We start from the raw sequence: 13421 nt of genomic DNA on the forward strand, positions 1-13421 counted from the left end.
TCCCTGTCGGTCGTCTCCACGCTACTACATCTGCACAATTCCCATTGGCCCGCATTTATTAAGACTGGTGTATCCTGTATCAGTCAGGTCAGCGGCACTGACGGGTTCATTGTCAGTGGGTCATGTCTCTGACATGCAGGATGGAGCTGTTACCGATCACATCTAAGTTCATGAGACCACGCCGACTTTTTTCGTGACTATCCAAATTGGCCGAGTGACAAGAAAATTCTGCTCATTTTTCAAAAATGTCTAACAAAAAGACTTAGGCCTCATTCACACGGCAGGGTTTCCCGGCCGGGTGCCGGCCGTTCATAAATCGGCCGGCACCCGGCTGCATTAGGAATAATAGACCCCTAATGGGGCTATTCACACGACAGATTTTTAAAAAAATAGGACATGCTCTATCTTCGCCCGGGTACCCGGCCGCCCGGCTCCCATAGAAGTCTATGGGGCCGGGTAATACACGGCCATCACCGGGATGTGTCCCGAGTGATGGCCGGGTTTTCCGGAGCTTGCGCTCTATCTCCTCCTCCTCACAGCGCAGAGTGAATGTGAGGAGGAGGAGTTGATGCCATTCTGACGAATGGCATCGCTGTACACTGTGGCAGGGCCGGGGTGTACAGCAGGTGGAAGGGAGCGCTGCGCTGGCTCCCTTCCCCTGCTTGTTTTAAAAGCACCCTGGCCCGGGGACACCTTCGATGGCGCCGCTAGCAGCTGCAGCTGCTACTACTGTAGCGACGCCACTATAGCAGAGCGGGGAGGTATCTCCCCGCTCTGCTATGTGCTAGCCGCACTTTAGCTCCTTGAAGGAGCGGAATCCCCGTTTTTTCGGGGATTCCGCTCCTGGACAGAGCGCTTGATGTCTCTGTCCATATCTGGGCAGTGACATCAGGGGAAACTCCTGAAGCGGAATCCCCGAACACATGGGGATTCCCCTTCAGGAGTTGCCGCTGATGTCACTGTCCGGATCTGCCCGGCCCGGCACGGACGCAAAACTTAATGCAAACCGGCCGGGCAAAATGGCCGATTTTACCGGCCGATACTCGGGCTCGGGAACGACCCGGTCGTGTGAATCCCGCCTTAGAGACAAGAACAAAAAGCACGGCGCCACATAGTGCAGATGAACCTAGCAGGCAAAAAATAAAAATATTCAATCGTAGGCTCACCTGGGTACAATAAGCCAGGGCTCAAGAATGGTAATCCAATATGTGCTGCTGCCAAGACCCAAAACTGGTAAACCATATGGTCACCGCAAGTAATGATAAGATCAAAGAGTAAAAGGAAGTCATCTTTTAGGAGGCGCTGCTACATTGCGAATAAATGATGGGACACGGAGAATGGTAGTCACATAAAACATACATCTATTTAATAACGGCCTGAAGAAGACGCTAGTTCAGCGTCGAAACGCGTTGCCACTGATATTACTTTTATTATTATTAAATAGATGTATGTTTTATGTGAATACCATTCTCCGTGTCCCATCATTTATTTAAGAAAAATCCAAGAAAATATGATCGACTCAAGCACATGAAATTTATGAAAAAAATACAAAATTTTATTGACATAAAAACATAACAAGATAAAATTGGAACAGGGAATGAGTCACTCAATAAAAAGACATCAAATCGATCACGCACCGGATGTAAATATCAAGTGATTATGTGAGCACTAAACATGTAGTAAAACAGCAAGGATGATGTAAGTATACATGCAGATCTACGTCTAATGGAGCCGAGGTAAGTAATGACAAGAGGAACAGTTCAAGAAGATCCAACAAAAATGTATGTATGTACTGGCCCGCCTATGTAAGGGCATACAACAACAGTTACATATACATACAGGTACGCAAATGCAGTGGTGGTCTGAATAAATCTGAAGGGCTAACAAGGACCCTAATGTAAATACTGGAGGATCAACAATGAAAAGTCAGGTGTACCATGCACTTGGGCTCAAAAAAGAAGACATGACATAAAAAGCTCAATGACAGCTGTCTAACAAGGAGAATTTGTAAACCATACCGGTGGACATGGAAGAAGCGTGAAAGAGATGTCTGTACCCGACGCGCGTTTCGGCAACTGCCTTCGTCCGGGACGAAGGCAGTTGCCGAAACGCGCGTCGGGTACAGACATCTCTTTCACGCTTCTTCCATGTCCACCGGTATGGTTTACAAATTCTCCTTGTTAGACAGCTGTCATTGAGCTTTTTATGTCATGTCTTCTTTTTTGAGCCCAAGTGCATGGTACACCTGACTTTTCATTGTTGATCCTCCAGTATTTACATTAGGGTCCTTGTTAGCCCTTCAGATTTATTCAGACCACCACTGCATTTGCGTACCTGTATGTATATGTAACTGTTGTTGTATGCCCTTACATAGGCGGGCCAGTACATACATACATTTTTGTTGGATCTTCTTGAACTGTTCCTCTTGTCATTACTTACCTCGGCTCCATTAGACGTAGATCTGCATGTATACTTACATCATCCTTGCTGTTTTACTACATGTTTAGTGCTCACATAATCACTTGATATTTACATCCGGTGCGTGATCGATTTGATGTCTTTTTATTGAGTGACTCATTCCCTGTTCCAATTTTATCTTGTTATGTTTTTATGTCAATAAAATTTTGTATTTTTTTCATAAATTTCATGTGCTTGAGTCGATCATATTTTCTTGGATTTTTCTTATGTTAATTTTTGATCGATGCACCAAGGTTATCTTGGTTATTCTAGGACTTAATACAGTAGATTCTATATAGTTCAGCAACGTTGCCTTACATTGAACATTACTCTGTATTTGTGTCCTTCTCTGTTGGTATCTCATCGGTGTATACCCATCATTTATTTGCAATGTTGCAGCGCCTCCTAAAAGATCCGTTCCTTTTCCTCTTTGCTCTTATCATAACAAAAAGACTGGCCTTGTAGACCGTCTTGATAAATGAGGCCCAATGTGCGGTGCGCAAGCAGTTCATCAAGTCTTTTCGTGAAGTGTATTATGTATTTCGACTTTTCTTAGAACTCTCTTACGGAACGGTGTTTGGCGTCTTGAGAAATGACAAAACACGACCTTGATACTTTTAGTGTAACGTTCCCTGCGAGAGATGAGTCATCAGTAGCGATCATTGCGGCCACCACAACACGTTCATTGGATTTTATTTAACAACTGAACCAAGGCAAGAACAAATAATAATAAAAATTAGAACTTAAAGCAAGCAGAACAACTAGGTATTTTAGAGGAATTCAATTGGGGTTTTACAACGTCCGGCTCCACAGATTGCATTATGTCGCTCTCACTGGCAATGATGTGCTTCACCAGACACCTCGAGGCCTCGTCAATGTTTATGTTTTCCTGCAAGAAGAAAAAGTAAAAGTTAGAATTTATAAATTCTAATATCTGGCCAAATTTTTAGGGTCAGTTCACACGTAGCGTAAATAGTGCAGGTTTTGTTGCGAAAATCTATAGCAGAATTACAGTGGCGGCAGAGAGGATGAGAGTTGTACAAATCTCATCCAGATGCTGCGTAAGTGATAAGTGGAAAAAATGCTCGGAAATTGACCTGCGGTGCAGTTATTATTCCGCAGCATGTCAATCGTATTCGCGTAATTGCTGCTTTTTTGTTGGAAAAGCAGAGATTCTGCCGCAACTCAGAAAAAAAATCTTATACTTACCCAGAAATTCTGTGCTTCTTTCTCCAGGTCGGCCAACTGGGATGACGTTTCATCCCATGTGACCGCTGCAGCCAATAATAGACTGCAGCGGTCACATGGGATTAAATATCATCCCAGGCAGTGGCGTAACTACCGCCGTAGCAGCAGTAGCGGCTGCTACGGGGCCCGGGGCATGAGGGGGCCCGGGGCATGAGGGGGCCCGTGTCGCCCGCCGGCACGGCCCCCACCATGGCCGGAGGCTCCGCTAGCAGCCGCTATGGCTGCTACAGCGGGACGCCACTGAACACTACGGCAGAGCAGGGAGGTATCTCCCCGCTCTGCCATTAACTGGTTCCCGACCGCTGGCTGTATTTTTACGGCCAGCGGTCAGGGTCCTTAAAACCCGAGCCATAGACTTTCTACGGCTCGGGTTTTAACTTGCTGCCCGCGCGATCGGGCAGCTGAATGTCGGGTCTCCGGCTGTCAGTGACTGCCGGGGACCCTGAGGAGAGGATAGAAGCAGCTTTCATTGCTTCTGTCTTCTCCGATGTCTTTTTACACAGCGCTCAATGAACGCTGTGTATAGGAATAGAGACAGCAGCAGCGGCGCTGTCTCTATTCCTCCCGGTGATCATGTGACTGGTCACATGATCGCCGGGTGCCATTAGTGACAGACTGCTGCTGGGTCTTACTAGACCCAGCACAGCCCTATTAGTGACAATCGTCACTATGAGAGGGCTGATTTCCCTGCTGTGCAGCTCCAGTTACAGTGGAAAAGATGGTGTAAAAGAGAGAAAAAATATATAAAGTTCCCCAAAGGTCTTTTTTGACCATTGGGGGACAGACCATAGTAATAAAAAAATTATAAATTAAAGTGCAAAAAAAAAATAAAATAATAAAAACACATAAAATACCCACCCCAAAAAAAAAACGTTCCCCCCCCCCCGCAAATCATTGTTGTAACGCTAGCGCTGACCCAATTACCCTAATATAGACATGTAATATATAAAAATTTACGGTAGACAATGGCGATCACAAATAAAAGGTCTATTTTAGGGTAAAACTATGTTATTACCAAAAAAAAAATAGCTGAAACGTAAAAAAGCTTATTTTTTTACTATTATTTTCAAACTTTATGAATAAAAATTCGAAAATAGCAAAAAAGGTGTGTATAAAAACGATAAAAAATGAAACCTGCATTGTCTACGGAAAAAACGTCGCAAAAATCACGTCGTTAGCCCAACAAATAAAAAAGTTATAGCCATTTAACTAACACGTGCTAAAAATGGCTAAACGGTGTCTGGTCCTGAAGGTGCAAAATAGAGCAAAAGACATGTATCCCCCCCCTCTCCACAGGACATGTATCCCCTCTCCACAGGACATGTATCCCCTCTCCACAGGACATGTATCCCTCTCCACAGGACATGTATCCCCTCTCCACAGGACATGTATCCCCTCTCCACAGGACATGTATCCCCTCTCCACAGGATCTCCACAGGACATGTATCCCCTCTCCACAGGACATGTATCCCCTCTCCACAGGACACGTATCCCCTCTCCACAGGACACGTATCCCCTCTCCACAGGACATGTATCCCCTCTCCACAGGATCTCCACAGGACATGTATCCCCTCTCCACAGGACAGGTATCCCCTCTCCACAGGACATGTATCCCCTCTCCACAGGACATGTATCCCCTCTCCACAGGACATGTATCCCCCCCCTCTCCACAGGACATGTATCCCCTCTCCACAGGACATGTATCCCCTCTCCACAGGACATGTATCCCCTCTCCACAGCACATGTATCCCCCTCTCCACAGGACACGTATCCCCTCTCCACAGGACACATATCCCCTCTCCACAGGACACGTATCCCCCCCCTCTCCACAGGACATGTATCCCCTCTCCACAGGACATGTATCCCCCTCTCTCCACAGGACATGTATCCCCCCCTCTCCACAGGACATGTATCCCCCCCTCTCCACAGGACATGTATCCCCTCTCCACAGGATCTCCACAGGACATGTATCCCCCCCTCTCCACAGGACATGTATCCCCCCCTCTCCACAGGACATGTATCCCCTCTCCACAGGACATGTATCCCCTCTCCACAGGATATACACAGGACATGTATCCCCTCTCCACAGGACATGTACCCCCTCTCCACAGGACATGTACCCCCTCTCCACAGGACATGTACCCCCTCTCCACAGGACATGTACCCCCTCTCCACAGGACATGTATCCCCTCTCCACAGGACATGTATCCCCTCTCCACAGGACATGTATCCCCTCCCCACAGGACATGTATCCCCTTTCCACAGGACATGTATCCCCTCTCCACAGGACATGTATCCCCTCTCCACAGGACATGTATCCTCTCTCCACAGGACATGTATCCCCTCCCCACAGGACATGTATCCCCTCTCCACAGGACATGTATCCCCTCTCCACAGGACATGTATCCCCTCTCCACAGGATATCTACAGGACAGGGGATACATGTGTGATCGCTGGCAGGGATAGGGAGAACGGGGGACTGAAAGTCCCCTGAAGTTCTCCATCACAAACCTCGGACTTCCGGGGTCTGTGTCGGCAGCTCTGTAGAAATGAATGGAGCGCCGGTCGTGCTTGTGCGCATGCGTGACCAGCGCTCCATTCATTTTTATTGAGCCGCGCAGACGCCGGAAGTCAAAGGTTAGTCATGGAGAACTTCAGGGGACTTTCAGTCCCCCGTTCTCCCTATCGCTGCCAGCGATCACACATGTATCCCCAGTCCTGTGGAGATCCTGTGGAGAGGGGATACATGTATTTTGTAGGACACACTGTAGGTTGCATTTTTTTGGGAGGGGGGACGCTGTATGGCGTTCCCTACAGGGGGGATGGCTGTATGGCGTTCCCTACAGGGGGGGCTGTATGGCGTTCTCTACAGGGGGGGCTGTATGGCGTTCTCTGCAGGGGGGCTGTATGGCGTTATCTACAGGGGGCTGTATGGCGTTCTCTACAGGGGGATGTATGGCACTATCTACAGAGGGGGGGCTGTATGGCGTTATCTACAGGGGGTGTCTGTAAAAAAGGCACTATCTACAAGGGGGGGGTTGTGTGACACCCAGGGGAGGGGGGGCCCCAGTCAAAAGTTTGCTATGGGGCCCAGTCTTTCCTAGTTACGCCCCTGATCCCAGGGGACCGGTTTGCAGGACGGCAGAGGGACGTGTAGCCATGGCTACGTAAGTTTAAAAAAAATGGTGTCGTTTTCCGCAACAGACGTTACGGCTGAAAAACTGCACCACAATTTGGTGCTGTTCTTTGGTTGGAATTCCCTGCAGCAACCAAGGAGAATACGCTGTGTGCTTTTACGTAGCGTATCTGCCCTGAGTGAACATACCCTTAAAGGGAAAGTTCACCTTTAATAATCTGGGCCTATAAGACTGGGATCATGAAATATTAAAAAGGTTTTATAGACCACAGTACATTGCTGAGTCAGTTTATGCAGCTCTGAGGACGAGATGTATACATAAAAATAAATGTACAAAAGTAGCAGAGCTGAGTTTGTCATTTGCCGCAATTCATTGTGTTAGGCCTCATGCACATGACCGTAAGGGTTTTTACTGTCCGCAAATATGGATCCGCAAATAAAGATGCACCTCCGTAACAGTCCGTATTTGGGGAAGTGCCTATGGACTTCTATGGGCGAGTCCGTGCCAGAATTGTGGACAAGAATAGGACATTTTCTTTATTTTGCGGATTATTTTTACGGCCCGGACACACAACCGCAATTTAACCCGTAATTACCTGGTCCATAATTTTGGATGAAAACTACGGTCGTGTGCTTGGGGCCATATCTATGGAAGTGTATGGCATTGTTATTTCTGAGCACTGAGCAGTTCTGTTATTTTTGGGCACTGTTGGGCACATATAAGTATTGCAGAGCTGAGCTTTATCAGCTGTAGCAGAGCTGAGTTTATCATTTTGCATAACTCATTGTGATATCAATGTATTATCTGTGTTTTTACATAGAACTGCAGGTCATCCATGGCTTTACATAGGACTGCAGGCAAACATAGTGTATGATCTTAACCGAGTTATCACAGTGCACAAAAGAAGCCGTTAAAAGACCAATTCAACTTTGCTACATCCGTAAATCAAGTAGAACCCAGTTACAAATGTTAATGTATGTACAGTTCTGTCTCCAGTAAATATTCGACACAGGAAAAAAATATCCCTTGTGCTACTTCTCTGTGAGTTAGGGCATGACCACAAATAACAACTAATACCCCATGTTTCATGGATATTTCTTACTACGTATACTACACTTTTTTTCAGGACGCAGCCGGGTCTTATATGCTGGGAGGGCATGATGTGCTGGCGTTTGGTTTGGAATGCAGAGCAGCCCGCTTTAGCTAACACTAGCGGCGTTACAAATAGGCTGTTATTCGGCAAGATACGCCATGCCTGACGACCAGCACATTATCCCTCCACGTATTACACATAGTACTGACACCCCATGTACTATTCACAGCACTGACCCCTATTCATCACATTTATTTATTTATTTATTTATTTATTTTTATTACATTATTACACACTTTCATACATACATATTTATTTTTTACCATCCATTCACACCCTAGCACTACACTGACACTCATTTATCGCACACCTTTGAGCACTTAGTCCGCCACTCCCCTCAAGACTAGTGGGAGGGGCTATCACTACTTAATGCACACTCCTTCTGCAGCATTCTTTGACCCGTCTGCGTCCTGATGGGAACGGGTTTTCACCCACCCACCTACCTAGTGAGTATGGCCTTTTTTGTGGTTTTGATGATCTTTATCAGCTGTAGCAGAGCTGAGTTTATCATTTTGCATAACTCATTGTGATATCAATGTATTATCTGTGTTTTTACATAGAACTGCAGGTCATCCATGGCTTTACATAGGACTGCAGGCAAACATAGTGTATGATCTTAACCGAGTTATCACAGTGCACAAAAGAAGCCGTTAAAAGACCAATTCAACTTTGCTACATCCGTAAATCAAGTAGAACCCAGTTACAAATGTTAATGTATGTACAGTTCTGTCTCCAGTAAATATTCGACACAGGAAAAAAATATCCCTTGTGCTACTTCTCTGTGAGTTAGGGCATGACCACACATGGCGGAATTCCTCCGCAACTGTCCGCATCAATGCCGCACCTAATCCGGGTTGCGGATTACGGCTGCGGATCTGCACAAAATGTGCAGAAAATTGATGCGGACTAGCTGCTGCGGACTGCGGGAAAAGTGCTTCCCTTCTCCCTATCAGTGCAGGATAGAGAGAAGGGACAGCACTTTCCCTAGTGATAGTAAAAGAAATTCATACTTACCGCCCGTTGTCTTTATGACGCGTCCCTCCTTCGGCATCCAGCCCGACCTCCCTGGATGACGCGGCAGTCCATGTGACCGCTGCAGCCTGTGCTTGGCCTGTGATTGGCTGCAGCCGTCACTTACACTGAAACGTCATCCTGGGAGGCCGGACTGGAGACAGAAACAGGGAGTTCTCGGTAAGTACGAACTTCATTTTTTTTTACAGATACATGTATATTGGGATCGGTAGTCACTGTCCCGGGTGCAGAAACAGTTACTGCCGATCGCTTAACTCTTTCAGCACCCTGGACAGTGACTATTTACAGACGTCTCCTAGCAACGCTCCCGTCATTACGGGGGCCCCATTGACTTCCTCAGTCTGGCTGTAGACCTAGAAATACATAGGTCCAGCCAGAATGAAGAAATGTCAAGTTAAAAAAGCAAGACGCATCCGCAGCACACATAACATGTGCATGACAGCTGCGGACTTCATTGCGGAACTTTGAATCTCCATTGAAGTCAATGGAGAAATTCCGCCATGAGTCCGCCACTGCTCCGCAACAGACAGAGCATGCTGCGGACACCAAATTCCGCTCCGCAGCCTATGCTCCGCAGCGGAATTGTACGCATCGTGTAAACGAACACTGCTAAATTAAAGTGAAAGTCAATGGAGAAACGGCTCCGCTGCGGAATAACGCTGCGGAGTGTCCGCAGCGGAATTTAAGTGAAATTCCGCCATGTGTGAACCCGCCCTAATGGCTGAATATAGCCCAAGTCCTGACAACGAGGCATAAATCACAGGAGGGTATTTTGAGGCCGGGTTCCCAGATTCCACAGCTCTATAACATCACTATCAGATCGCTGTGAAAATCTAATCAATGCAAAGAACCAATCAGGAGCCGGCGCTTCACAGCGGGTTACACGGATAACGGGAGATTAGGAATGCACAGATGAAAATAGTTCCAGCTCCCGAAACATCACAAGGGTTTAGGTGGACCTTGGAGATTAGCGCAGGGATGTCTATGTTCCCAGCGTCCTAGGCAGAGCGGTGTCTCCGATCTCATGCAGGTGTTCAGCCCGTGTGACCTTATTACTTACTTTTGAGGAACTACAATTCCCATCATGCTTTGTGAGCTCAGAAGATCCTGGGAGTGACATTTGATTTTTAGTGCAAATATACAGAAATATAGTATAACATTGTTTGTATGCATCTATATTTAATATTGTATACTAGCTTATCGCTTAAGCTCTAGTCACATCTAAAGCTGCATTTCTTTGCATTTCTATTCGGAATCCATCAGCTCTGTGATGGGAGGTATGCGGACAGCCCACCTAATTATTGAGTTCAGGTGTTTCTGTCACACAGGTGCGTAAAATCAAGCACACAGTCATGTAGACAAACATTGCTAGTAGTATGAGTGGCGCTGAAAAGCTCAGTGATATTAAGTGTGGCACTGTCATAGGATGCCACCTTTGCCACAAGTCAGTTCCTAAAATTTCTGATCTGCTAGATCTGCCTCGGTCACCTGTGTTATTATTATCTGCTATATCTGCCTCGGTCACCTGTAAGTGTTATTATTATCTGCTAGATCTGCCTCGGTCACCTGTAAGTGGTATTATTATCTGCTAGATCTGCCTCGGTCACCTGTAAGTGGTATTATTATCTGCTAGTTCTACCCCGGTAACCTGTAAGTGTTATTATGATCTACTAGATCTTCCCCAGTCACCTGTAAGTGTTATTATCTGCTACGGTCACCTGTAAGTGTTATTATAATCTGCTAGATCTGCTACGGTCACCTGTAAGTGGTATTATTATCTGCTAGTTCTACCCCGGTAACCTGTAAGTGTTATTATGATCTACTAGATCTTCCCCAGTCACCTGTAAGTGTTATTATCTGCTACGGTCACCTGTAAGTGTTATTATAATCTGCTAGATCTGCTACGGTCACCTGTAAGTGGTATTATTATCTGCTAGTTCTACCCCGGTAACCTGTAAGTGTTATTATGATCTACTAGATCTTCCCCGGTCACCTGTAAGTGTTATTATCTGCTACGGTCACCTGTAAGTGTTATTATAATCTGCTAGATCTGCTACGGTCACCTGTAAGGGTATGTTCACACGAGGGCGTCCATAACGGATGAAATTACGGGGATGTTTCAGCCTGAAAACATCCCCGTAATTTCAGCCGTAACGGCATGTGCAGGCGCTTGAACGCCGCGTCAATTACGGACGTAATTGGCGCTGCTATTCCTTGGAGTCAATGAATAACGGCTCCAATTACGCCCAAAGAAGTGACAGGTCACTTCTTTGACGCGGGCGTCTATTTACGCGCCGTCATTTGACAGCGGCGCGTAAATTACGCCTCGTGTGAACAGACAAACGTCTGCCTATTGCTTTCAATGGGCAGATGTTTGTCAGCGCTATTGAGGCGCTATTTTCGGACGTAATTCGGGGCAAAAACGCCCGAATTACGTCCGTAATTAGTGCGTGTGAACATACCCTAAGTGTTATTATTATCTGCTAGATCTGCCCGGGTCACCTGTAAGTGTTATTATTATCTGCTAGATCTGCTCCGGTCACCTGTAAGTGTTATTATTATCTGCTAGATCTGCCTGGGTCACCTGTAAGTGTTATTATTATCTGCTAGATCTGCCTCGGTCACCTGTAAGTGGTATTATTATCTGCTAGATCTGCCGCGGTCACCTGTAATTGTTATTATTATCTGCTAGATCTGCTCCGGTCACCTGTAAGTGTTATTATTATCTGCTAGATATGCCTGGGTCACCTGTAAGTGTTATTATTATCTGCTAGATCTGCTCCGTTCACCTGTAAGTGCTATTATTATCTGCTAGATCTGCCGCGGTCACCTGTAATTGTTATTATTATCTGCTAGATCTGCTCCAGTCACCTGTAAGTGTTATTATTATCTGCAAGATCTTCTCCGGTCACCTGTAAGTGCTATTATTATCTGCTAGATCTGCTCCGGTCACCTGTAAGTGTTATTATTATCTGCTAGATCTGCTCCAGTCACCTGTAAGTATTATCTGCTAGACCTGACAGGTCACATGTAACTGTTATTAATATCTGCTAGATCTGCTCCAGTCACCTGTAAGTATTATCTGCTAGACCTGACAGGTCACATGTAACTGTTATTAATATCTGCTAGATCTGCTCTGGTCACCTTTGAGTGCTATTTTATCTGCTATATCTGCTCCGTTCACATGTAAGTGTTATTATTATCTGCTAGATCTGCCCCAGTCACCTGTAAGTGTTATTAATATCTGCTAGATCTGCCCCTGTCACCTGTAAGTGTTGTTATTATTATCTGCTAAATCTGCCCAGTCACCTATAAGTGTTATTATCTGCTAGACACAGATACCTGCTCCGGTCACCTGTGTTATTATTATCTGCTAGATCTGCCCCAATCCCCCGTAAGTGTTATTATTATTATATGCTAGATCTGCCCCGGTCACCTGAAAGTGTTATTATCTGCTAGATATGCCCTGGTCACCTGTAAGTGCTATTAATATCTGCTAGATCTGCCCCAGTCACCTGTAAATGTTAATATCTGCTAGATCTGTCCCGGTCACCAGTAAGTGTTGTTATTATTATCTGCTAAATCTGCCCAGTCATCTGTAAGTGTTATTATCTGCTAGACCTGCTTCGGTCACCTCTGTTATTATTATCTGCTAGATCTGCCCCAATCCCCCGTAAGTGTTATTATTATTATATGCTAGATCTGCCCCGGTCACCTGAAAGTGTTATTATCTGCTGTATCTGCCCGGTCACCTGTAAGTGTTATTATTATCTGCTAGATCTACCCTGTCACCTGCAAGTGCTATTATTATCTGCTAGACCAGCTCTGGTCACCTGTAAGGGTATGTTCACATGCCTCGAATTACGCCTGAAAAAACGCCCCTAATACGCCTACAAACATCTGGCCATTGCTTTCAATGGGAATTACGATGTTCTGTTCCCACGAGCCTTTATTTTACGGGTCGCTGTCAAAAAACGGAGCGAAAAAAGACGCTACGTAAAAAGAAGTAGCAGGTCACTTCTTGAGGCGTTTTTTGGAGCTGATTTTCCATTGAACACTATGAAAATGCCTCAAAAAACACCTCAAAAAATGGCTCCAAATTTCATTTTTAGGGTATGTGCACACGATAACGTCAATTACGGCTGAAATTACGGAGCTGTTTTCAGGAGGAAACAGCTCCTGCATTTCAGATGTAATTGCTCGTACTCGCGTTTTGCGCGGCGTCAATTACGGTCGTAATTTGGAGCTGTTCTTCATTGGAATCAATGAAAAACGGCTCCAATTACATCCCAAGAAGTGTCATGCACTTCTTTGACGAGGCTGTTATTTTACGCGCCGTCTTTTGACAGCGACGTGGAAAATGACATGTCGTCGGCACAGTACATCGGCAAAAC

The 13421-nt window shown here is 45.8% G+C and overlaps 1 protein-coding gene across 2 annotated transcripts in view; it reads right to left on the minus strand.

The window, feature by feature from the left end:
• Positions 1-3134: 3134 nt before the first annotated feature.
• The window catches only part of RAB38 (RAB38, member RAS oncogene family), a 76152-nt gene continuing 65865 nt past the window's right edge, over positions 3135-13421 (minus strand). Inside the window, exon 3 of one of the 2 annotated variants that reach the window (XM_075851439.1) lies at positions 3135-3346. In XM_075851439.1, the coding sequence (XP_075707554.1) occupies positions 3194-3346 (153 nt within the window). In that variant the 3' untranslated portion in view covers positions 3135-3193. The remainder of the gene's footprint in view (positions 3347-13421) is intronic. The other variant, XR_012881271.1, reaches the window with a different exon arrangement.

Source organism: Rhinoderma darwinii, chromosome 2 (genome assembly GCF_050947455.1).
Source record: "Rhinoderma darwinii isolate aRhiDar2 chromosome 2, aRhiDar2.hap1, whole genome shotgun sequence".
Taxonomy (NCBI): domain Eukaryota; kingdom Metazoa; phylum Chordata; class Amphibia; order Anura; family Rhinodermatidae; genus Rhinoderma; species Rhinoderma darwinii.